This window comes from Staurois parvus, unplaced genomic scaffold, assembly GCF_062004578.1.
Source record: "Staurois parvus isolate SC_StPar_1 unplaced genomic scaffold, SC_StPar_1.0 ptg000229l, whole genome shotgun sequence".
Classification (NCBI taxonomy): domain Eukaryota; kingdom Metazoa; phylum Chordata; class Amphibia; order Anura; family Ranidae; genus Staurois; species Staurois parvus.
Genome location: NW_028318025.1, coordinates 6,682,402 through 6,710,095, shown reverse-complemented (window position 1 = coordinate 6,710,095; position 27,694 = coordinate 6,682,402). Strand labels below are relative to the sequence as shown.

Here is a 27,694-nt window from a genome sequence, read left to right as displayed (position 1 = left end):
CTTATAAGACACATTAGACTTCCTAGGAAAAAGATACAACAGCTTTATTATATTTGGCATAAACTAAATTTTAATGTCATTCTGCTAAATACTATACTGGTTTTCTGATTGTAGAGCATTGGAAATATACAGTATATGTACTCAGGATAATTGACATTAAGGGTGTATTGACTGGGTATTTTAAAACACGCAGCACACCTACAACACACCCAACAGAGTGGAGCTAGTTCTGTAACACCCTCTCCAGGAACAAGAAAAAGCTGGTACGCTAGCAGGTAAAGGTTCTGATTTTACCATCTGAACTATTAAAGAATACTAATAGTCATTTATGAGGGCCAGTGACTCTTTCAACATCAGACTGGACTTAAAGTATATGTAAACCCAGTAAACAAACTCTTACATAAGGTTTAATGTGTCTATATAATTTCAAAAGTAATTTTCAATCATTTCAAAACTTTGTGCACTTTGTACAGGCACTTCCTGTTATACAGTGACAACTCTCTGTCGTTGTCTCCTAGTTGTGCTCCTGCCTTGTCACCCTGTCACACTGACATCTGATATAGACTATAAGTGACTGTTTCAGCACATATTAAGCAGACATGGCCACTTTTTTCACCATCAGTAAACCAATCCTGAGAGATGCTATTTAACCATCCCTGGATTGCATGTAGACAGGAATTGGCTCCAGGAGATCATTAGCACTGAGGTGCAAAAAGGATGATAAACATCGAACACAAGTATTTTATGAAAAACTAAACATGGCAAATATATATGGCACAAAGTGGCCAGAGAAAAGATATAAATGTCATTCAGTTAAGGTTTACATCTACTTTAATCCTCAAACGTTCTGGACTTTGCGCTGTACCGAAGACCAGGCAAATTCCACTTAAGTATGTTTTCAATTTTAAACCCTTATATGTTACTTATTGTTATCTGTTTTTGTTAACTGCTCAGTTGACCTGCTTCAGTGATCACTCTTCTTCTGCTGATGCTTAGATTGCTGTCCAATGAGCTGAAAATTTTCTGAACAGAATAAGGCTAAGTGCATGTATCTCACAATAGGGATCAGTTTGCAGATAGTGCTTTCATATATTTGTGTGATCTGTAATAATGCTGTAGCTATCTTAAGTGCTCCTTCTTTAGTGTGTGATTCTAAGTTCAAGTTCTTTTCTGCTTCAGAAGAGGTAACTTCTAAGTTATGAATACTTAGCAGCCCAGCTAATCACTAGGATGCATTATCTAGTATCAGCTGGAGAGGTGATAGATATTTGAGAAAACTTTGGTTCCTTGACCTCTTGCTTAGGCCTAAGTGGCTGCTGGTGAATGATGCTGGCATTCTGAAGGAAGCAAAGTAGTTTGGCTTTGAGGAAATATTTGCAGCTGTCCCCAACTTGGTGTATAACTGGGTGAGGGAAAATTTACAGAAGAATGTTTTCAGCTCATCCGCGTTAGTATCTGTTGTCACTAGAATCTTGGTTCCTCAGGAGCAAAGGATCCATGATTTGTACATGTGCTCCACATTAGTCATTCCACTGTATCAAAAAAATGGTTCAAGTTTATTGAGAGAACAACTGATGCTCATCTTTTGTATTACTACCTGGAGAAGAACAGCCCTAAAGTGGATGGTACTGCAGCACTTTACTATCTTTTACTATCTGGCTGTCATAAGATGTCACACACAGGGTAAAGAGTGTTGTACTAATTATTACATTTAGGAAAACTTGCATGTCTTCATGGACAATTCCATAAATGTCAATCATACTTTTATGACAAAGGCTTTTAAAAATGACCAAGTGCAGGACAACAACGTTTTGTATGACCTCTTTTACTATCTGGTGGTCTTTAGCTGTTACACACAGCATAAAAAGCATTGTACTAATATTTACATCTAGGAATACTTACATGTCTCCGTGGACCAATCCATAAATGTCAGTCATATTTTTGTGATAAAGGCTTTTAAGGATGACCAAGTGCAGGACAACAACTACAGCAGGAAGTCCCCATCCAAGTATAAAGAAGATCAAATGACGCTTCTCTGCATGTTCATCATTCATCACCAGAATATACCAGAAATTAACTGCCTGAAAAATAATGCAGATATTACATTTTTATTTCAAGATTAAACTCTAAAACTTTGCAATACATTTATGTAACCATTTTATCAGAGTATTTGTCATCTTTACACAAATACAAATCACCAGAAAATTATCTTTACATATGAATATATAAAAATCAATATTGTATAATAAATCTGAAAGTCAGTGATGGGAGTGAAACTGTACTGAAACTTTGAAGTCTTCATAGTACAAGCCCTGTGTCAACACAACTGTTCCAGTTATCCATCCTGTTGCTTTGTTTTATATTTCTTGGCTTACCAGAATGTCCCTCTATAAAAACTGAGGCATATATAAATAAAACAAAAAAAGTTTTGGGTGGATTTAAGGAAGTAAAAGTACAGAGTTTGCTTTTATTTACCTTGGTCATTCTCACAGTCTCCACCTTTACCGGTACTGGTCCTACAGCATTCTCACTCATACTATTCTGCACTATCTAAACAGAAGAGCTTCTACAGGCATCCTGATTTTTCTACTCTGCAAAAATAAGCAGCAGTTCATAGATTACTGTACAGAAGATAACAGACAGGATTGCACCTGAACTCAAGAGTGACCTAGGACAGCCTTTTACAACCAAGGTGCCCAGGCACCCTGGGGTGCTTTCAGGTTACTTCAGGGGTGCCTTTGCAAAATGCCTACAAATTTCTCAAAAATTGTATACCAGCCAGGAGGTGGGTCAAACCTGGCTTTTAGTTGCCCAAAGCCACAGGTGTTCATTGTGCACCACTACAGCCTTCTAGTTTCTGACATCCTAACAACCAATTATGTAATCAGTTGATAAGGAGGACCTTATCAACTGATTATCAGCATTCTTGTTTGCCCCTCCCCTACCCCTCTCCATCATCACTGGTGGTCACATTACCTGAGTGAAGGAGAGTAACTGAGGAAGAAGAAAAACTAGTCAGTACCAGTGTGCAAAGATGTATTTGCTTTGAAAGAATAAATCACTTCTAACTTCATAAATTGTATGGCTACCCTAATTCATGCAAATTGAAAGTAGCTTGGATGACTTTTAAAGTAAATATCTAAAAATAAAGGATTTAATGTGAATTCATTAAGACTGTGGAAGTCACTCAGCCTTGTATGTACTTGCCATATGTTGTATACACACTAAAGATATGACAAATAATTCACAGTTTCAACAATCAAACATTTTGCTGCAGATTTCATTCCACATCCCACGGAAACTCTGCTAAACAATCTTACGTAATACGAAACATCCCCATTTCAGCAGCACACAGTAAAACATATTTTAATCTTGATTAACATTGTCCTAGTTGTTCTGGTTTTTAAAAATGTGCTTCACGTACTTCTAATAAGATTGACCTGAACTCAAAATGTGAAGATTGCTGTAAGGAATATTAATAAATGTTAATTGTTCTTAGGCAGTACCCTGAAAAAAAATCTCACTTTTAACGTAAATTCCCCCTGAAAAATAGAGTGTACTTCCAGTGCTTAGATACTCCTGTTACTTGAGCCAGCTGTATATCTGTAGTGTGAGATCTAATGCACTGCTGCCTCTGACTGCGAGTCTAAGGTGATTTGGAGTGAGACTTGGTGATGCCACTGTGCTGCTCACAGTTCTCCTTGCTGGAGAGAAAGCTGAACGTGAAGACCTAGAGTCCAAGGATGTCCCTGCTTCTACTCCATTAATTTTGTTAATTTGTGTCCACTAGTGTTTCTTTATTATTACCCCACCAGTCATGAGGTGACAGCTCTGACATGAGGAAGTAAAGCCATGCTCCTCCATGATTCCACTTCACACAGACAGAGTGCAGAACAAAGCATGGAGGGTCAGTAATGAGAAAAATATGAGCGGCAGGACTCCTAAAAGCAATGCTGGTGACCAGTTCTTTATCATCATCTTCTTGCTTTATTTGGGAACAGCTTTCTCAGTTCTGTTGTTCTCTAAAACAAACGTGTCCAGATAGAAACATGGAGGTTACCATTGCTGTAAAAACCCAGGCACAGATGAAAAGGTTGAAGTGTGAAAATACAGCCTATGTACAGTATGTATATCTTGCATAGTTGGTTTGTTATGTACCTTAAAGTATATTTCCATTTTTGCATCTAAATCGGGATAGCACCTACTTCTTAATTGTCCCCATTCGCATTCAGTATACCTATAACATATTTCAAAATGCAGCTCACCTGTTTGATTCTCTTTTTTGCAAACTCTAGCTATATAAAATCCTATTAGTTCTTTTTTTTATGTGGGTGCCTGGGAGCTTGTAGGCAGGAGTGAATTGACTGCCCCTTTAAAATAGGAGTACTTCCTAAATCCCTCCAGGGTGAGGTGCGTTCATTTCTTTTCTGGCAGGATCCTTTATAAAATCTGGGTGGAACTTAGGGGGCATAGGCTGAAGGAAATGGACCTACCTGGTCATGAAAATGCACTAAGAGAGTAAAGTAATTTCTGCTGCCCCAGGATGGGAACCCCAGTATTCTGGATATGACAGAGGAACATTGCCACTTAAAGAGGACCTGTTGTTCATTGCTGAGATGGAAAACATTTATTATTAAGACTGTTACTAATGGACCTCAATTACAAACAAAATGGGGTTGTGCCAGTTCTTTTGCTGAATATTAGTGATTGGGCATGGATGCCTATTATTGCTGAGATTGTGAATTGGGACAGCACATCATTAGGCCATAGCGCTTGACAGGTACATCTCACGGAGGAAGCACACTGTGGGGACCAGGATCCCAAGCAGATTTACACAACTGCAAACCTGGTTGGGTTGGGGTAGTGGTGGATAGGGGACAAAGTGACCATCTTGTCAGTGAGGAGCTGACCCCCTCCAGTGACCTGGGCTCCCATGTTACATGGGGCCCAGATGTTCAGAGGACTATCAAAGTCCTATTCTGTAAACACGGAGCAGACGCAGGGCCCTGTGCATGGTCTGTCCCCAGCCATTGATGGGTCATTGCTATGGTGACCAGAAGAATGGTGACTGAAAGTTTTATAACCTGCTATTTCTGTACACTAGGCAGACACAGAGTTCTTCATGGGCTGTGGACTGTCAGTGGCCTGTCTGTTTAGGTCTTCGTTAGTCCTGTTTTGAAGCAGGTCCTCTAGTGGAGTGTTTTGGTGACTTAGTCAAGGTTGGCCCTACTTTTGTTTGCCATAATTAACCCTGTTTGACCTGTGCTGGCAGATATCATCCCATCAGTTGTGAACTAGATTTGAACACTCTGTCCTAATAAAGGGTACAACATTTAAAAGCTGGGTTTCTCCACTATATGTTAATGAGAGCTAGGTATCATTTTTTTTATATTTTTATCTAGGTGTGCTGTGTGAATGGGAACACTTAAAAAACATATAGGGGGATTTTCTAAAACTTGACTGGAAAAGTAGAAATACACTTAATATAGATAGAATAGAATTAGGGAAATACAATGTTTGCTACTTAAACTTTCCATATTTGAATGGTCGTAAATATTTGGGTCTGGGTTGCACTTATGTTACATTGCTTAGTCCACCCAAAAAAGTCAGTTTAGCCAATTTATTTGATCATAGGCTGATGCTGCAGATTTGATGAATTTACCTTTTATATTTCTCAGGGACTTCAGCTACAAGAATTTAATACCAGAGTAACCACTTGTGTCTCTCATGGAAAGGGACATCCTTATGATGCCTATGGCAAGGGGTCAGAAATGGAAAATCAGACACCACATGAGTACACAAGGTAACTGAGAAACTGGTGGTTAATTCAACCTGTTTGCTGCAAACTAAAACACCAGTTCAGGGTGGAATAATTCTTGCAGGCTTACTTTTTCACATCTTAACAGGAAGTTTCTGTCATATAAGAAAATGTATACATGTAACATGAAAATACCCTTTAAAGCAAACCTTTGCTTTGTCTACAGTGCTCAGCATACAGTAAATGAGAACACCCCTTTGAAAAGTAAAAATTGAATCAATATCTTAATGAACACAAGAACAATTTCCAAAATTTTGACAAAACTGAGTTTTATAGAACATTTATGTAGCTCATTACATGAAAGTAAGGTTAATGATATAACTTAGATTACAAAATTGTCACTTTTACTCAAATTAGTTGATACAAAAATGAATACGCCCCACAACAAAACCTACTACATCTAGTATTTGGTAGGACCTCCATGATTTGTAAGGACAGCACCAAGTCTTCTAGGCATGGAATGAACAAGTTGGTAACAAACTGCAACATCTATCTTTTCCATTCTTCAAGAACAACCTCTTTTAGAGCCTGGATGCTGGAGAGTGATGCTCAATTTGTCTCTTCAAAATTCCCTGTAAGTATTCGATTGGGTTCAGATCAGGAGACATACTTGGCCACTGAATAACTTTCACCCTGTTCTTCTTCAGAAATGCAACAGTGGCCTTAGATGTGTGTTTTGGATCATTGTCATGTTGTAAAAGTGCACAACAACCAAGGGCATGGAGTGATGGTAGCATCTTCTTTTTCAATATAGAGCAGTACATCTGTGAAATCATGATACCATCAATGAAATGCAGCTCCCCACCACCAGCAGCACTCATGCAGCCCCACAGAAGGACACTGTCATCACCATGTTTCACTCTAGACACCATGCATTTTTCTTTGTACTTCTCGCTTTCATGATGCTAAACAGTTTTAAAGCCATCAGTTCCAAAAACATTTATCTTGGTTTCATCACTCCAGAGTACAGAGTCCCAGTAGTCTTCTTCTTTTTCAGCATGGGCCCTGGCATTTTTATGGATGGGCTTTAGGAGAGGCTTCCTTCGTGAACGACACCCATACATGCCATTCCTCTGCAGTGTACACCGTATTGTGTTACAAGAAACAATCACCACAGTTTGGCTTTCTACTTCTTCAGCTAACTGCAGTGTGGACGTCTCTGTGAGATAGTTGCTGTTCCATCTTTGTTACATTTTTGTAATACTTTTGCTACAGTATTCTGACTGATAAGTAAAGCTTTGCTGATCCTCTTGTAGCCTTTACCTTTCTTGTGTAAAGACATTTTTTTCTTTCTCAGGCCTTGTGACATTTCTTTTCCATGTGGTGCCATTGCTGACAGCATGAAATAGAAAGGGGTTTTCTTTGTTAAGTAACGCCCTTCTATAATCCACTGTCTGCTGGACACCTGTTTAATGAATAATTAGACTCACCAGTAGTTGAATTCTTGCTAATTAGGATTTTGTTGTCTAAAATTTACCTTTGCTCCTCAGACTTTCATTGGGGTGTATTCATTTTTGCAACATGGTCTTGAATTAATTTGTTAGGAAAAATACTTTTTTGTGTGTGCAAATTAACAAATCCTGATTGCAATCAATGTCCCACATTTGTGGAAAGTAAAGGTGTTCTTACACATCTGTTGGGGTGTACTCATTTATGCTGTGCACTGTACGTCAAAGCAACAGGTTTTTTGCCCTCTCTGGCCACTTTATTCACTGGCAGGAACTATAGGATATAACTGGTGTTTCTACATATGGAGGAGCATATGTCACACCTACAAGTTTATAGTCCTGTGTGAGTAATGACTTCAGCAACTCATAATTTCCACAGGACTTTCCTTTTACCTCTGTAGCTGAACAAAGTAGTGTTTAATGCAAATGACCTGCTAGCAATTATTTTGTGTTTTTGGTCTGAAGTGTTTCTAACCTAAATATAAAAAACCCTGACAATGACAACCCTTTAATGTTTTTGTACTTGATTTTTCATATTGCTATTGTATTAGTGCCTGTTTTTATTCTCTATTACCTGACTGATCCTGCCTGTGCCCCTCCTCCTGTTAGTAAACTGACCACGATAAGCATGGCAGCTGATCTATGCTATTGTGGTCAATTTCCGTCCTCTGCCATCCCGCACTTAGATACAGGCATGCTGTGTAATCATACAGCATGACTGTATCTTCGGTAGTCAGTGCAAACCATGCCCCCCCATCCCTCGGGACTTGACTGACAGCGACTTGCCCTACAGTAGCTCCACCTCTCCACTTTGTGAAACTGCCTCCCAGACATGTCAGACATGTCTGCCCCGCTCTATACACAACCACAAGCAGGCCATATGATCACTGTTGATTCCCAAGCGATTCACATACCTACTGGTGGGTGTGTTTAGAGCAGGGCAGACACATTTGGCATCAAAGGGAGGAGGAGCGTCTGGAGCCGCTGTATACACCCACTAGCAGGTCTCGGGAATCAGCAGCGATCATGCGACCTGCACTTTAGAAGACAAAAAATGTATTAAAGACAACTTTTTTTAATCTAAACATGCAATGAATAAAGGGTTATATTTAGATATTTAAAAATGTTTTTATTATCACTGACGTTTACAACAGCTTTAGGTGAAAAAAAATCCAACCGTATCCAACACTTTTTAAACTATATCAACAAGCACAGCTTTGAAGTACATTTTCTGAGAAAGTTCTATTTATAGGATTCCAAAGACTTCTTATTTAGTTTGGTTCTTAATCAAATGTTGACTTTATTAACTTCCCTTATTTATACAAAAAGAAAAGGTTGTGAGCTCACACTGCAATAAAGCTTTAAGAATTTTGAGAGTTTTCTCCAGTGGAACCTCAGAAAAAGCTGCTGAAATTCACTACTGCCACAGAGAAAATCCCAAGTCCACCCTAGCACATTTATTTTAGTTTACCTAGCTGTACATTGAATAGGTATCTTCTCTAACAGAGGGGGGCTCTCACAGCAGTGAGTACTTCTACTTTATCTGAAGAACTAGTTATTGGAGGTGAACCATATGGCCAACAACTTTTGGACACATGATCATCACACCTATCTATACAACCAAAGGTGTGTGGACACACTTCCAAATTATTTATTTATGAATTCAAACATTTATATAGTACCAACAATTACACAGCACTTTACATACTATACAATCACATCAGTCCCTGCCCTCAAGGAGCCAGTTAACCTACCAACACGTCTTTGGAGTGTGGTAGGAGACCAGAGAATATGCAGATCTGAAAATTCAGAGGTGCTCCTTTACATAATTATGTTGGATCAGTAACTCAAAGTATTGAAGCCAGAGGGTCAGCTGGACTGATAAGCAGGCAAATAATTTTTTGAAGGAAAGCAATGGTAGCTTTCGTTTCACTCAGAAAGTTTCCTTTAACTTGTACATAACACAGTTTAGTTCATCAGAATATTTTTATGCTTGTGGCTGCAGAAAATTTAAAATGCTATTACTTCATAAAATTCTTTTGTACAGGAAACTCATACGGTTTTTTCTTTTATAATTTACCTGTCGCCCATACACAAAGTAAGCATCCTTATTTATATGATGATCCAATATCTAAGGAAATGCATCCCATTAATTCACCAAGCAATAGTGACATTACTGCAGCATCAGCCACTTGTTTTATCTACTCGGAGAATATGTTACCATTCTGAGAGAATTATTTACGGATTTCAAAAACATTCACTATATTTAGTGAATTACACTCTTGCTGGATATCATTGTAGCAATCGTACCCACAGAGATGGACGTGGTTCAACCATTTTGCTCCAACCTCCATCTTGGCAAAGGATCGTCCATCTTGTACAATTATATCTTTCCTCATCCCCCTCCCTTGCTGTGGGGTGACTTGTGGCCTGAGTGATGACAGAGGTCACAGGCAGCCAAAGCACAGCAGAGGGCTCCGAGCTATAAACCCCCCAAGGGAACTGGGGCCTAGCTGTCTGTTGGCTGTGCAATCTGGGACATCGTAAAAGCGTAAACCAATCCTTCACTGAGGTCAAAGACATTCCAGAGAAGTAATAAACTAGACACCACATTCAAAATCCATTTTCCCCCTATGATTTCATATCTTGGAATATGAGAGACTTACATAAAAACCAGGCATATCATCAGATTGATTATGTTAATACAAACCGTTTGATATATTATATTCCCTAGCTGGAATATATAGGAGGGCAGGAAAATATATCTCCTGAACCATTCAAGTGTATATAATATGTTTCATCTCTAACCATTCCGCAGATGCGGCTGAGTATTAATATACTAGTGACTAGGCCGGCAAATGCCCCTAGAATAAGTTATGAATCCTAAAATAAGTTATGAGGGATTTTTGTTCTAGCTTGGGTCTCCACCTACACCTCCCTTCCCAAAAGGAGACCATTGGTTCTCTGTTGTAAGGAGACACCCTGCGGAGATCCTAGAAAAGGGCTGTTATGCTTGGAGTGTGGGTAGGAGAAAGAAGAGTCTCCCATTTAACATCGAAACTGAGTGAGAGACCAGAAATCCTTTTTGAGCTCATAAGACTTGAAACTGCTTAAACCAAGGCTGATTGGCAAGTACTTTAACCCTTTAAACTCCTTTCTGTTATCTCTTTGCTGTGCTATTGTTCTCTGTATATTTATATATATATATTAGTTACATCTTTTTTCTGTAAATATTTTTATCGCACCCTTTTGACCTTTTAGTAATAAATCTTACTTTCTGAAAGTGTTGAACTGTTTCTAAAGCTGTTTAATGCAAATTACGAATTCCTGCCGCTGAAGAGCGCTACTATGTGTGTTTAACCGCCTGTATAACCTGCCTGCGGTGACAGTGGTATACAGATGATTATTTCAACCATCCTAGTGTTATTGCTGATATTGCCGAGTTTCCTCTTTCTCTGTACAGAAAGGAGGTGGTAGAAGTGTGAAGGGTTAATTGCGTAATTAACCTGACCCAGTAACAATCGCTCCCAGGCTGCCGGTACTTCTACTGTGGTCCAGTGAGCTGGAAAATCTTTGTGCAGCTGGGAGTGGCATTGTTACTCAAGTGACATCGCGGTTTTTAGATTGGCTAGTCCTTCGGTCACGAGTTTGGTGAGAAGGGCAGGGGTCTGATGCCCCAATCGTCACAATCATAACTTATGTCTTGAGGGGATTCTGTCATAAAGCAAAACAACACAGAAGCCTCAAATGGTTATTCCCAAATTTATAAAAGGGTATGGAATGGAGACTCCGTATTCACTGTTGATTCACATACACAGTATGAAGTGGACAAGGTACTGTTGGGCCTGCTTAGACCTCTGGCTAGCTGACTCACGGGGATGGGGGGTATCAATTACCCAGGGCCTTCACACTCTCCATGTCAGCTGACAGAATGGCAGCGGGTATAAAAAACTGAAATGCTGTGCATACAGGACTCTCACTTTATATATATGCCCAGGACTCTATTTTGTCCAGAAATGGCTCTGGATACAGGCCAGGACTTTGTACTGAATTTGTGAAAGAACGTGAAAGAAAACCTTACCTGTAGCTATTCTTAAAAATAATCCATTCACCCTCCTCCTAGCTAATCTGCCTGACCTGTATTAAAAAAATCTTCATACTTCCTATTTTAATCTGGTCTGGTCCAGTCATGTGATCCTGCAGCTCTGTGTAAGGGAGAGTGTGGGGAGGTACAGTGCGGTGCGGTGGCAGTAAACAGAACTTGTAGTAGCTTTAAAGTTTGAACTTCACAACAGCCCAGCGGGAAGATGCCCAACCAGGAACACTAAAAGAATGCAACAGCCATGTATAGCAGAGCAGAGCAGGTATCGGATGTGCCAACAGCATCTGTCTTAAGGGGAGGAATGCGGCACGGCCGCTATGTGTTCAAATTGGAAGATTCCAGGAAGGATGGCGTGGAGGATAGGATGTTCCCTACTCATCTGGAATATTTCCTGATCCTGTAGTGACCTGTCCCTACACTACCCACATGCAAAATACACACCAAGTTCAAGATCCAAGATGTTCGCCAGAGTCACATGGGGAGGCAACATCCAACTGGATGGCTTTTCCAGTGACCCAGGAAACTATAAAGGAACCATATACCTCCTGACTTCCTCTCCCTCTGCAATGCTGGTGTGGATGAGCGTCACCTGCAGTGGAGAAAGCAGACTGCACCTGCCTGCAAGCGCTCGTCAACGGCTGTGAAATCTGGGAGCTGTACCATCACCCATAGCCCAGCCCTTGTCGGTGATACCTCCTTTTCCCATGAAGCAGCTGCTCACTGACACAGGGAAGCTGGACCTGAAGGATCACACGACCAGAGCAGATTAAACATAGGCAACTTTACACAGGTTAGGTGGGACAAGAGGGCTGAGAGGGAAGGGAACATTTTTAAGAATAGTTACAGTTAGACTTTTCTTCCACTTAAAAAACCTTGACAGTGGAAGAAGGAAGCTGTTCTATATAGTAGCAGGAGAAAAACCTGTTACTATATATGATATTCAGCTGCTGCTAAACAGACTGAAAGTCCAGCGTTCAAACGATCACTCAAAAAAAGTCCAACTTGTTATGTATGTGACATGACATATAACGAGGACACGTGTAATCTACAGTCCTGATGGCTGCAACATTATTTTAGATCTTTAACATTTTCCGATTAAGTAGTAGTATAGTGGTATAAGTATAAGTAGTATAAATAATTTGTGATCTGTACTATAAATAAATCTTTTTCAAGGGAACATTTTTCGGAGTCACAAAGGCTGTATATTTATGTGCTTAATGTAGACTTTGGGGTTGATATACTAATGGAATAGAGACTGATCTTTCACTAACACTGTGCCATTTATTTGCAAAGCTGATCAATTATTTTCCTATGCAAAGCAAAGCAACAGGTTCAGTTAATGCATACCTCCAGAAAGGCATATATTTACCTTTACTTTTGTTCCAATGTTTTCTATTCACCCACTAGAAGTAAAAGGAAAGCCCTGTGTAAATTCTAAATTGCTAAAGTCAAAGTTTACACAAGGCTATGGCTTTCCATGTGCCTATCCTATTTGGCTCAGCACTGTCATATGGATGGAGTTGCAAGCTTCTCTATACATGGAAGCAGGTGCTGGAGGGAATAGCAGGGAGTAAAAGAAAAAGCATAGTATAGTATACGCAGCTGGGGGGATCAAAGCAAAACTGTTACCTGTTTTCTAAATGGGCAAAGAAAAGGTCTGTTTTAAGGTCAAGATCTAATGACTAAATATAGGGTATGAAAACATATTTGACGAGTTAATTTTAATTGAAGTTCATTATTTTATCTCATGATAATTTTCTCCTAAAAATGTTTAGTTCTCAGACATGACTCAAACATGTTATCTAGATGTGGAATGATTTGTATGAAATAGACATTTAGGTTAAGCACATGCTACTGCGTGTCAAGAACACATGCACAATTGTGTGTCTTCTGGACACGCGAGATTCCATGTGACATGATTTTCAAAAATGGTCCAGAGCTTAGTTACCCGAGTTTCAAAGCAGCCCAATAAAAATGAATAGGCTACCCCACCCACAGAAAGCAGCCCGCACAAGTGTGAACTTGACTTCAAGCATCCAAGCCTTCTTTTCATATCCAATCTTTATTGTATCTCCACCTCTAACTGCTCTTTTTCCTGCTCTCCTCAGTAGACAATACAGCCTGAAACTAATGGTATTTTAAGAAATGATAACCTGTGCAGTAATCTTTGTGAAACTATAGATACATACATAAAAATATATAGATAAAATTCTGGTCCTGCAGTAAATTCAACTGACCTTTGTGACAATCTATGGAAAATGTAAATACTACATGTATTAAACATTTCTAATTCAGCTTTGTGTATCTTTAATTATTACTCATGTAGCTAAAGAGAATGTATTTTTCTAACAAGTATAACAAACATATGGTATGCTTACCTACTCTGTGCAATGTTTTGCACAGAGCAGCCCTGGTGCAACCCTTCAGAGTGGCCCATAGCAAGCCTCTTGCTATAGAGTGGAGAAAATTGTACTGTCCACTGACACAGAGCGTGGCTTGGCCTCTGTGGCCCCTTTTCTCCTCACAGGCTGTGATTAACAGCAGCAGCCACCAATGGCTGCCTTACTGTAGAGAATGTATTAATGTAAAAAATGAAATAAAGTATTATTGTCTCCACGTTACCCAGTGACAGTGCAACTGATCGACACAAAAAAGAATAATAAATTAAAAAATTTAATCACCACAAGGGATCTCCACACTCTCCAGAAAGCAATGATCAGTACCTCCAGTGAAATGATGCTCAAAAAGAATTAAGAATCCCCATTGTGCAGTATTTAAACCACAATACATTTATTAAAACATTAAAAAATCCAGAGAAAATATACTCACATCTTCCAGTGCACAAATCCTGTGCAATGGATCCGACTGTCTCTTTAAAACAATGCCAGCATGGTTTTCCTGATTTCCATTAATTTTAGTTAGTATGATTTTTGTTACATTTTACGGCTTGTCATTTGTTTGCACATGAATTCATATTCCACTCTAAATTGTTAGGTCATACTGCACTGAAGGTGGATTTGCACATTAACGCATGCCAGTAGTGTATTTTTTAAGTATATCTTGCTAGTATTGGGTTGGACCCCTTTTTGCCTTCAGAACTGCCTTCATTCTTCATGGCATAGATTCAACAAGGTGTTGAAAACATTCCTTAGAGATTTTGGTCCATATTGACATGTGTTACTGTTGCCTTTCTATCATCTCGAACCAGTCTGCCCATTTTCCTCTGACATCAACCAGGCATTTTTGTCCACACAACTCCTGCTCACTGGGTATTTTCTCTTTTTCGGACCATTCTCTTTAAACTCTAGAGATGGTTGTATGTGAAAATCCCAATAGATCAGCAGTTTTTGAAATACTCAGGCCAGACTGTCTGGCACCAAGAACCATGCCATGTTCAAAGTCACTTAAATCCCCTTTCTTACCAATTCTGATGCTCGTTTTGAACTTCAGCAAGCCATCTTCACCACGTCTAGATGTCCAAATGCATTGAGTTGCTGCCATGTGATTGGCTGAATAGCAATTTGTGTTACCAAGCAATTAAACAGGTGTACCTAATAAAGTGGCCGGTGAGCGTATATTGTAATTGCACTGCACTTTTTCAAAGAATAATAATAATGTAAAAAGCCTTCTGCCTTTACAACCACTTTAATGTTGGACTCCAGGCAAACAACTGACATGCACATATGTGAACTATTTTTTGTGTTAAATGATTTCTAACTCAACCAGTTCTAAAACTAGTCTTCTGACAGACAGCACAGCCAAGCCCTGTTCTGTACTCCCTGGCCTTTTGTATAATACACTGAAATTGAGCAATACAGCATGGTCTAGGATCATAGATCTATGCATTATCTAAAAAAAACATTTTATAGTCTGTATCATGTATACCACGAGAGAGGGAAGCAACATAGTTTCCAACTCTCGTTTAGCACACCCTCCTATTAGGTACAATACACGAACAATGTTCTATAACTAAGCAGCAGGTAGGAGTGAGAAGCGTGAGTGTGGGTGTGAGGAGAACACCTCTTCCTGTGCCAAGGTTCAATTTTTTTTTCCATATTTATAACTGAAGATAAGATTAGCACAGTAGATATCACAGCCAATAACACAAGACATGGTGCTGAAAGTAATTCAGTGGCATGACCCTCCTTGAGTATTAAAATAATGTATTTTGAGTTCTATGCGGGTACATAAAATATCAGCAAACTTGAAATGTCTGCAAATAATACTTTACAGGAACCCACGTCATTAAGCCTTGTTCTGCTTGGTACTGCTTGGTCTTATCTGAATTCCACCATGCAAGGTGAGATAACATACTCAAGCAAATCAAATATGTTTATGGTTGGGGATAAATAAGTACTATAAATAAAAGGTAAACTCCTTAGTAAACCTTAGGGCTACATTGTCCCATTTGGAAATCAAACGCAGAACCTCAGGTCTGGGACAAACATCTTATACATACATATAAAGCATACTGTACACATTGTACATTCATCCACACAGCCAATGTCAATTTTCAAATCAATGTGTCTTTGTATATCCACTAGACGCCCCCCCCCCCCAACTGCCCTCCATGGCTCTCCTTGTCTCTCCCATCCAACTGAGAGACCAGCCAGAGCTTCTGACATCTGACTATAGAGGTAATCAGAGACCAGAATGGTCCTGATCACCTCCATGCTAAGGAAACTGGCAGCGATGAGCATTAATCACCTCTGGTTTCCCCACATGTAAACGTCGCTATTTTTAAATTTTTAAAGCATCTGATCACACTGATCTTGGTATGATCAGATGCTTTTAGGTCCAGAGGAGACCCCAGATCTCTCCATAAAGAGTTCCTGTCACTGCCTATTGTTATCACAGAGGCTATTTACTGTATTCCCTGTAATAACAATGAAAGTGATTAAAAAAACTTAAAGTGACTGTGTAAAAATAAATAAAAAGGCTAAAGCATGAGCCTGTCCCACACACATCATGCTTTGCTGGGGGGGGGGGGGGTTGCCTTCCTCTGGATCAACTGTGGGTATAGGATTGTAACTTTTTTTTTTTATTGTTGAACTAGATGGACTTTTGTCTTTTTTTCAGCCAGACTAACTGCGTGATATATCACCATGAACGTCAGATCAAGGGAAGTAATTCTAGCACTAGGCCTCCTGTGTAATCTAAAGTGGTAAACTGTAAAGGCTTTTAAAGTGTCGTTGCAACACCCACCATTTTATTCCCTAGGGCCTCTGCTTTAAAAAATATATATAATGTTTGGGAGTTCTAAGCAATTTTCTAGTCACAAAATACTGATTTTTGAATGTAAAAAAAGTGTGAGAAAGCGCTTGGTCTTCAAGTGGATATGGTAAATGACCATTTACGTAGGCAAAATGTGTATGTTTTATTTTGGCCTGGGTTCGAATATCTGCTGGGTATCACTGCTGTGATGCAGTTGTCCAGGAAAGGCAGTAAAGGGAAAATGTTTTAATGGAGATACAGAAATCATTAAAACACTTTTTTATTATTAAAGGTGGGATAGGACTAGAACCTGGCCAGGTTATTTTGCCACTAGGAAGATGTTCCTGCATGCGCTTGCTTGAGGTGTTCTTCAGAACAGGAAGTGAGGGTAAAGTTCCACAGACAGAGACCAATAAATATCTGGTGTAAAACTTTTCACACTCTACCCAACATGAAAGAAAAGAGTTGAAAGTGGAGCTCAAGGCAAAGCTTTTGGGTAGAGGGGGAAAGGGCTAGGCCATCTGTCAGGTTTTTATTGCATTCTGAAATTCTATCTAATGGGACAAAGAAGACAATAAAAATATTGCAGCAATGGGAAGGGTTAGAATCCTTACATGGCTTTTTACACCTAAGAGTGTAGAATTAAGATGTCCAGCTCCTCCTAACAGCCACAGCCATTGTATAGCCAAAGTTGAATCACACTCCCCAGTAGAGTCTCTATAAAATTGAATGATTAAATAAGTGGGAATTCTACCTGTCGGTGGTGACACCTTTCTCTTGGCTTGTTAGGAGAGGACAGAGACACAAACCAGTGTAAGGAAATCTCCCTGGTGTGTGTCTAACCTTCTGAAGTCAACTAAAAATGATAATATTGGTATAAGGTGAAGCTGGTGTTTTAAGGAAATATTAATAAAACATATGTATTGAAAAGTTATTACAGCTGGATAAGGAGTTAAGTTAATTTGGCTTGCTTACCTGAATAAACATCCAAAAGAATTGGCTAAGGTAAAAATAGTGTGTGATAGCTGCCAGACCAGCACAGCTTTCATAGGAGAGCTCTCGGCTAATGTATGCAGAGGCGAGGAAGGAGATCTGTAACAGAACATAGGATTTTATTAAAGCAACCAATATTTCAGTAGTAAAAGTTCATGCAGTTAAACAGACCATGGTGTGCATTTGATTACAGGACTGTGATGACAACTGTTACCTATGGGTCTTGGCCATTGGAGAGTAAAGAGCCTAAATATGAATTTAATGAATTCTGCAGCCTAAAAGTCTAAGACCCCTTTCAAATCCGAATGATCAGTGCGGGATCTCTCAGCTGATCTGGCGGATAACAGGTCTGTGTCCACTCTGCTACTGCAGAGCTGCTGGACGGATGGGGATCCGTCTGTTTTTGGCATACAGGATCAGATGCCAACAGGTGTCAGTGGATACTTGTCCACTGACACCCGCTAGTTCATGCATTGCTTGCATTAAGGTAAAAAATGTTTAGGTAGCACTATCCCTCCTCACCCCCCCCCCCCCCACACACACACACACACACTTACCTGAGCCCTCATTCGATCCAGCACTGTGCCCAACTGCAATTTCTCTCTCCCCTTACTTCCTGGTCTCACAGGCTTTGTTGATGGATTGGTGAATTTAATTCGATGTTTGGGGTCATTGTACTGCTGCATCATCCAACCACCCAGCTTCACGGACAACCACCCTGACACTACCTCATAGGATATTTTGGTAAACTTGGGAATTAATTTTTCCCTCGATGATGGCAGTGGTCCAGGCCCTGAGGTGGAGAAGCACGCCAAATCATGGTGTTCCTTTTACCACACTGTTGGGATCATGTTTAGATGTTGGTAAGCTGTGCTCTTTTTGCACCATACAAAATGCTGAGCATTCTTCCTGAACAATTCTACTTTTGTTTCACCAATCACAAAACATTTCCCAGTAGTGCTGCAGTTTGCCAAGGTGCTCCTTGGAAAATGTCAGGTGTGCAGCAATATTTTTTTTTCTAAGAGAGCAGCAGCTTCCTCCACGGTGTTCTACCATAGAGATGAGAATTGAGCATTCTGCATTGTGCTTTGGAACTGTCTCCATTTACAGACAATATGTCTAACTGTTGTCTAAGGGATGCTTTGTATCCCTTCCAAGCCTTGTGCAGATTAACTACTGTTGATCGTATGTCTTCAGAAAGCTCCTTTTTGCAAGGCATGGTTCACATCAGCTGATGCTTCTTATGAACAACGATCTTAAAATGTTTAAGTGTTGTTTATTAATCAAAGTAGCTCTAAACTACACCGCCAAACTAATTTCATTAATTGGACTAATCATTCATTTCATTAATTGAATTAATCCAGATGTGCAAACTACTGACTCTAATTAGCTGAAGTAATTAATCTATTGGTTCACTTACTTTTTTACTCCAGCACAGCAAATGTTTAATAGGTGTATTCAATAAAGAAATTAGTTTGTCTATTGTTGTAACTTAGATGAGGATCAGATCATATTATATAGAAAATTACTACAGAAAGCCAGATAATTCCAAAAGGTTCTTATACTACTTTGCAACTGTACATCAGTTTAGACAGATGACACCTTTACCCTGACATATTGTATAAATCTCTAAAAGATACTGAAAAGATCAAACTATTATCACGTCAACCAAGGTTATTTTAATAAAATTATAAAGTGTGCATTTGGCCTATGTCCCAACCAGCACTGGGAACCAGTAAAGCACTTGTGTATAATGGAGCATGAATTGTGAAGTTGTAAATATTAGCAACATTTTTCGCTAGTGATGATATAAAATGTAATTATACAAAATCATTGTAATCTTCCTGGGTTAATATAAAATTATACTTTATTATACCCCAATGCTGATTCCAACACACAAATTATGTTTTAAAATTTCCTGGAGGCAAGAATCTGACTGGTAGTTTTATAGGAGAACATCAGCTGGGAGAACCCAAGCTTTAGCAGGTACAATATCTGTGTTTGAATTTAAAAGAGTTTGGGTGCTATTTTTCTACAAGGCATCCTTGTAAAATCAACTGTACGAATCAAGAGAGAACTGGTTTTCCTTGATCAGTAGATCATGATTGGAAAGCACAGAGACCTGAATGTAAAATGCCATGAGCTTGCTAACCCAGAGCTAATGGGATTAATGTAGTCTTACGTTTGGTTTGATAAGCCCAGTAACATGCCACGGCATGGTTGTTTTTCAGCTTTCAAAAGTATTCAAGTTCATGTACAGTATAAACAAAATATGGCAAGTTTGGACATAACAGGCGTATTACTGCACAACTGGGGGTCTCTTGCAAAATGTATTTACACGGGCATGAAAACAGTTAGCTTAAACATATGAATGAAGGCATTAGACTGTCTCCTCTTGAAATGTAATAACAAACTATCTTGTCATGCAAAACCTTATTCAAAACAACTTGAGATTAACATTCTTTTATAAGAAAACTAAAACCTGAGTTCAGCAATTTCTAAATGCTACTTATTGATGCTGTAAATACAAGCTTATGTCCTAGAAAAATATAGTTGTTTTTCTTAAATATCCAATCCACTGGATTATTTTCCAACATGTTTTAATTTGGAAAAATGGCCATGGGGACTAAACAGGACACTAAAAAGTGGAGCAACTCTCCCACAAAACTACTTTTCCCAGATACCTTCTACCTTTGCAATGCTTTATCAACACTTAGGTAGACCAATCATTTGATTTTCATTTGATTTAGCATGCTTATTGCAACAGTCAATATTGAAAATGAATGAATGAACAAACATTTTGGAACACTTTTTTTTTTAAATTATTTTCCAATCATTTGCAGGTCAGACGTAAGGAAAAAAATGTTGAGTGAAATGCGTATGATCGGTAGGGGTAGTAGCAGAAATCAATCCTAAAAAATGATCGGAAAAAAGTCGCTGGAAATATTTCTAATACAATGATTGGACTAATGAATGTTAGATTTTGTTTGAATCTTCATTCTTTTTTTTTTTACTCATCTATGGCCAGCTTTACATCATTTACTTTGCCAGGTCTCTCTACTTTTGTATCACTTATCTATACACTGAAAAGTTTCCTTTTGTCCCACCCATGTTCACCATTAATGCTGACCATAGATTACTCATTTTTTTTGAGTGAAAAAAAATGCAGATTCCTCCATCCACACAAGCAAGGAGGATGGAGGATTCCTCCCTTATGAAATATTGCATTGTGACAGCAGAACTCTCCATTGTCAGAATACATTGATCAGTATGTTAAAAAAATTGGCTGCAGCCAGCTGATGGAGAGAAATTCTCCAACAAGCCAATTCGACAAAAGCTGATCTCACAATTGTCTTCGGTCCAACAGGAATGAACAGACATGGATTGAAATTTGACTTGTCCATGCTGAAGCTGCCAAATTTAGATTCATGTATGATCAGCCTAAAGGGTTTATTTGTTAGTCAAGACACTAAGTGCGTGGAATCTGTATGTTCTCCCTGTGCTTGTGATGGTTTTCTCTGGGTACTCTAGTTTACAGGTTAAATGGTTCCTGTCCAAATTGGCCATAGTTTGTGTGTGTGTGTGTGTGTGTGTGTGTAAGTGGAATTGGGATACAGTGGAATACAGTGTTCATGTATTTTATGCGACAACTACATCAGTATTCAGTAGAGATACAGTATATCCTCCAATCAGTAGATGGCAGTGTTTATAAGTTTGTAGCTGCATCTATGATATACTCTAAGGCAGGGGTCTCCAAACTTTCTAAGCAAAGGGCCAGTTTACTGTCCTACAGACTTTAGGGGGGCCGGAAAGCAAAAATGTTCTGGCATCAGTGGGAGTAAACAATGGCCCGTCTTTTGTGTTAGTGAGAGGAATTGTGCCCCATCGATGGTGTCATTGGGAGAAATTGGGCCCCATCATTGGACCCCATTTGTAGTATAATTGGGATGAACTGTGCTCCATCGTTGGTGTAATTGGTGGGAATTGTGCCCCACCATTTGTATCATTGGAAGGAATCTGTTGGTATCAGCAGATTAAATAGTGCCAGAAGGGCCAGATAAAAGCAAGCAAAGGGCGGCATCCGGCCCCTAGGCCGCAGTTTGGAAACCGCTGCTCTAAGGCTTTTCTCTGAATAATAAAGTTTCCTGTTTGCAGTAAAGCACAAGCAGAAAAACACATATGAACTGTGTACTGTCTATTCTTTAGGGCTATATACAGAATTTCTAACAGGTTATGGGCCCAGGCCCAGTCATAGCCTGCTACAGCAATTAAATGCAAGACACAGCAACAGAAAGAAGACTGCAACAGAATAAAAGAAAATTGCCAGTAACACAGCTGCAACAAAGCTTTCATTTGCAAATTTGACAAACTAGAACTACCAGTCTTAGAAATTCAAGATGAAAATTCTGCTAATGAGAAGGTTATTTGAAAATGTATGAATTAAGTCAGGTTATAACCCTTCAAATGAGTGGATAGAAAAAGATCAGAAAGCTCAGAGCACAATCTCTCTTAGCATAGAAGATGATCAAATCACACATATATGTAAGTGTGAAACTGCTAAAGAAATGTTGGAAGGATTACAGCTATCAGTCCCTCCCCTCATGCCAGGGAGCTAGGTGTACTTCTGGACTCTGACCTGTCCTTTCAGCCCCAAATCAAATCACTGTCCAAATCTTGTAGACTTCACCTCTGTAACATCCATCTCCAAAGTACGTCCCTTTTTAACCACTGAAACCACTAAGCAACTTACTCACTTGTTATCTCTCACCTTGACTATTGTAACTCCCTCCTCATTGGCCTACCTAATCGCAGGCTATCCCCTCTTCAGTATATCATGAATGCTGCTGCCAGACTCATCCACCTTATCAACCGTTCCATGCCTGCCACCCCTCTCCGCCAATCTCTCCACTGGCTTCCCATTGCCCAACGAATAAAATTAAAAAAATTACCAAAAACATATAAAGCCATTTACAACTCCTCCCCAAACTACATCACCAATCTTGTCAAATAGCAGCCAAACCGTCCTCTACACTCCTCCCGAGGACTCCTGCTTACTAGCTTCATTGTCTCCTCCTCTCATGCCCATCTCCAGGACTTCTCCAGAGCCTCTCTCATCCTCTGGAACTCTCTACCCCAATCTGTCCGACTATCTCCTACTCTGTTCACTTTTAGGCAATCCCTGAAAACCTCTCTCTTTAGGGCTATCCTGCCTTCAGCTAATAACTAATCTTCTATTTCTCCCATCAGTTCATCCCCCACAGTGCCTTGAAAAAGTTTTCATACCCCTTGAAATTTTCCACATTTTGTGACAACCAAAAACGTAAATGTATTTTATTGGGATTTTATGTGATTGACCAACACAAAGTGGCACATAATTGTGAAGTGGAAAGAAAATGATAAATGGTTTTCAAAATGTTTTACAAATAAATATCTAAAAAGTGTGGTGTACATTTGTATTCAGCCCCCTTGAATCAATACTTTGTAGAACCACCTTTTTGCTGCAATTACAGCTGCAAGTCTTTTTGGGGATGTCTTTACCAGCTTTGCACACCTAGAAAGTGAAATTTTTGCTCATTATTCTTTGCCAAATAGCTCAAGCTCTGTCAGATTGGATGGAGAGCATCTGTGAATGAACATGTTGGAACACTGTTTTTTTATTTTATTATTTTCTAATCATTTGCAATTCAGACGTAAGGAAAACAAATGTTAAGTGAAATGCGTATGATCAGTAGGGGTAGTAGCAGAAATCAATCTTAAAACAGCTTGAAAGCTTTGCCATAGATTCTCAATTGGATTTAGTTCTGGACTTTGACTGGGCCATTCTAACACATGAATATGCTTTGATCTAAACCATTCCATTTTAGCTCTGGCTGTATGTTTAGGGTCGTTGTCCTGTTGGAAGGTGAACCTCCGCCCCAGTCTCAAGTCTTTTGCAGACTCTAACAGGTTTTCTTCTAAGATTGTATTGGCCCCATCCATCTTCCCATCAACTCTGACCAGCTTCCCTGTCCCTGCTGAAGAAAAGCATAACCACAACATGATGCTGCCACCACCATGTTTCACAGTGGGGATGGTGTGTTCAGGGAGATGTGCAGTGTTAGTTTTCCGCCACACATAGCATTTTGCTTTTAGACCAAAAAGTTAAATTTTGGTCTCATCTGACCAGAGCACCCTCTTCAACATTTTTGCTGTGTCTCCCACATGGCTTCTCGCAAACTGCAAATGGGACTCCCTATGGCTTTCTTTCAACAATGGCTTTCTACTTGCCAGTCTTCCATAAAGGCCAGATTTGTGTAGTGCACGACTAACAGTTGTTCTGTGGACAGATTCTCCCACCTGAGCTGTGGATCTCTGCATCTCTTCCAGAGTTGCCATGAGCCTCTTGGCTACTTCTCTGATTAATGCTCTCCTTGCTCGGCCTGTCAGTTTAGTTAGACGGCCATGTCTTGGGAGGTTTGCAGTTGTGCCATACTCTTTTCATTTTGATGATAGATTGAACAGTGCTCCGTGAGATGTTCAAAGCTTGATTTTTTATATAACCTAACCCTGCTTTATATGTCTCCACACTTTATCCCCGACCTGTCTCGTGTGTTCCTTGGCCTTGATGATGCTGTTTGTTCACTAATGTTCTCTAACAAACCTCTGAGGGCTTCACAGAACAGCTGTATGTATACCCAGGTGGACTCTGTTTACTAATTAGGTGACTTCTGAATTGGTTCCACTAGATTTTAGTAAGGTTTATCAGAGTAAAGGGGGCTGAATATGAATGCATACCACACATTTCAGATATTTATTTGTAAAAAAAATTTAGAAAATCATTTATCATTTTCCTTCCCCTTCACAATTATATGCCACTTTGTGTTGGTCTATCACATAAAATCCCAGTAAAATATATTTATGTTTTTGATTGTAACATGACAAAATGTGGAAACTTTCAAGGGGTATAAATACTTTTTCAAGGCACTGTAATTACCTTTTGTTAAACCAACCCCTCCCTATTAGATTGTAAGCTCCCAGGAGCAAGGCCCTCCTACCTCTGTTGTATTGAATTGTATTGTTGCTGTGTTGTCTCCCTTTATATTGTAAAGCACTGAGCAAACTATTGGCACTATATAAATCCTGAATAATAATAACAATAATAATAATAATACTAGAGCTAATCTCAGCAATAAACTGTACTTGATTAGAAAGCTATACCAAACCAAGCTGATGAAAGACCAGGATATGCAGGATTACATAAGGCACATGTTGGAATTGGTTGAACGAGAGGTATAGGAGAAGAAATAAAAGATTTTCATGTTGCAGCACTATTACTTAGTGGTTTACCAGAAAGTTATGACACGCTTGTCACAGTACTTGATGCATGTCCAGATGGTGAACTGACATTGAAATATGTTAAGGGCAAGCTTATGACAACTCGTGATAAAGGACTGGCCAATCTCACACCGCGCTGTCACTTACGTGACAATGATAATAATGGGGGATTTTAACTACTCGGAAATTGACTGGAGTAATGGCACTGCAGAAACAGTTAAAGGGCAAACAATTATAAACCTACTACAGGACAATTTTATGGTACAGTTCATAGAGGCCCCAACTAGGAATGATGCTCTGCTGGACCTGGTAATCTCAAACCATGCAGAGCTTATTACTAATGTCCATATAAAAGAACATCTGGGTAGCAGTGACCAAAACATGATTTCATTTACTGTTAGCTGTAAACAACAAGCACATACGGGAAAAAAAACATTCAACTTTAAGAGAGCTAATTTTACAAGACTGAGAGCTGCTCTCCAAGACTTAGACTTGGAGGGAATATTGGCATCGATGAACACAACACCGAAATGGGAGTTCTTCAAAAAGCCTGAATATGAACACTCTGCAAAATATATTCCCATGGGCAACAAGTTTAAAAGGCTAAAAATCAAACCTATGTGGCTTACGGCCAAAGTTAAAAAAGCTATAAATAATAGGAAAATAGCTTTTATTAAATATAAAAATGAAGGAATGCTATCATTGTTTAAACATTACAAAAAATATAACAGAATATGTAAAGAGGAAATCAAAGCTGCAAAAATTGAAAACGAACGACAGGTTGCAAAAGATAGCAGGACAAACCCCAACAAATTCTTCAAATATATTAATAGTAAAAAGGTCCGGTCCAAGCATGTAGGCCCTTTACAAAATAATCTAGAGTGGGTGACTGGGGACAAAGAGAAGGCAAATTTATTAAATATCTTCTTCAGCTCTGTGCATAAAAAAGAGCATGGGGGACCTCTTGTACATAATGGGCATGGTATTGACACAGCCCGAGATGATCCACATTGGCTCACAATTGATATTATCCAGAAATATTTAGACAGAATAAAGGTAAATAAAGCACCTGGACCGGATGGCATACACCCATGGGTCCTCAAAGAATTGAGCTCTGTCATTTCAAAGCCATTGCTTCTAATTTTTAGGGACTCTTTAATGACTGGCATAGTGGCTCTGGATTGGCATAAGGCCAATGTGGTGCCTATATTTAAAAAGGGGTCAAAAATCTTTACCAAGTAATTATAGACCTGTTATATAATTTCTATAGCTGGGAAGATACTGGAGACTTTAATAAAAGACCACATAGATGAATTCTTGCTGGAAAAAAATATTTTATGCAACAGACAGCATGGATTCATGAAAGACAGAAGTTGTCAAAGAAATCTGGTTTCTTTTCATGAGGTGAGCGAAACCTTGGACAGAGGGGTGGCTGTGGATGTGGTATACTTGGATATTGCAAAAGTTTTTGACACAGTTCCCAACGCATGGCTAATGTGTAAGGTAAAGTCTACAGACTTGGAAAAATCGGTATGTAAGCGTAGAGAAAACTGGCTAAAAGATCATATTCAGAGAGTAGTGGTTAATGATTCATACTCTGAATGGTCTAGGGTTGTCAGTGGTGTACCCCAAGGTTCAGTGTTGTGTATAATATATTTATAAATTATATAGGGTCTGGGATTAAAAATACTGTTTCAGCGTTTGCAGATGACACCAAGCTGTGCAGTGGAATAACGTCCTTACAGGATGTCTCCAACTTACAAGCCGACCTCAATGCACTGTTTATTTGGGCAACTATGTGGCAAATGAGGTTTAATGTTGATAAATGTAAAGTTATGCACTTGGGGACATCTTACATACTAAGGGGGTACAACTGGGGGAATCAATGGTTGAGAAGGATCTGGGAGCCCTGGTAGATCATAAGCTTAATGGCATGCAATGCCAAGCTCAGGAAAGATTAGAGGAACTGAATGTATTCTCTCTTGGGAAGAGGAGATTAAGGGGGGGATATGATCAATATGTACATCAGTGTTTCATCTAGTGAACTCGGTGGAGAGTTATTCACCCTGAGGTCATCACAGAGGACAAGGGTGCACTCTTCACGTCTGGAGGAAAAAGAGATTAATCTCCAAATATGGAAAGGTTTATTCACAGTAAGAGCTATGAAAATGTGGAATAGACTCCCTCAAAAGTTGCTTCTGGCCAGCTCAGTGGATTGCTATAAAAAAGGCCTGGATTATTTCCTAGATACACAGAATATAACTGGATACTAACATTTATAGGTAAAGTTGATCCAAGGAATATCCGATTACCTCTCAGGGGATCAGGAAGGAATTGTTTCCTCTGCAGGAGCAAATTGGATCATGCTTTTCTGGGGGGGGGGTTACCTTCCTCTGGATCAATTGTGGGTTTAGGATCATAACTTTTTTTTTTGGTTGAACTGGATGGACTTTTGTCTTTTTTCAGCCAGACTAACTATGTAACTATATAACAATACCACTCTCAGCTGCACCCTGCACAAAGATTTTCCAGCTTGTGGGACCACAATCTAGGTGCCAGCAGCCTGAGATTTATTGTCATTGGTTTAATTAATTAAGCAATAACCCTTTAAACTACTATGATTTTAGAATAAACGTCTGTAACAAGCAGTGTCACTACAGACAGGTACGGTCAGAGATTTGTATTACAGCAGCACTCTTAAAAAGACAGGGATTATTTTAGTTTGCATTAAAAGCCTTAGAGACAATTTAAACACTTTTCAAAATAGGGTTTAATAATGAAAAAGGTCAAAATGGTGCAAATGGC

General features: G+C 39.3%; 1 protein-coding gene across 1 annotated transcript in view; it reads right to left on the bottom strand.

Moving 5' to 3' along the window:
• Window positions 1-27,694, bottom strand: part of ADGRV1 (adhesion G protein-coupled receptor V1) — a 500,140-nt gene that overhangs the window by 69,610 nt on the left and 402,836 nt on the right. The window contains exons 86-87 of the mRNA XM_089679659.1: window positions 17,558-17,674; window positions 1,903-2,081 (exon numbers count right to left, since the gene is read on the bottom strand). Coding sequence (XP_089535785.1) covers window positions 1,903-2,081; window positions 17,558-17,674 — 296 coding nt within the window. The remainder of the gene's footprint in view (window positions 1-1,902; window positions 2,082-17,557; window positions 17,675-27,694) is intronic.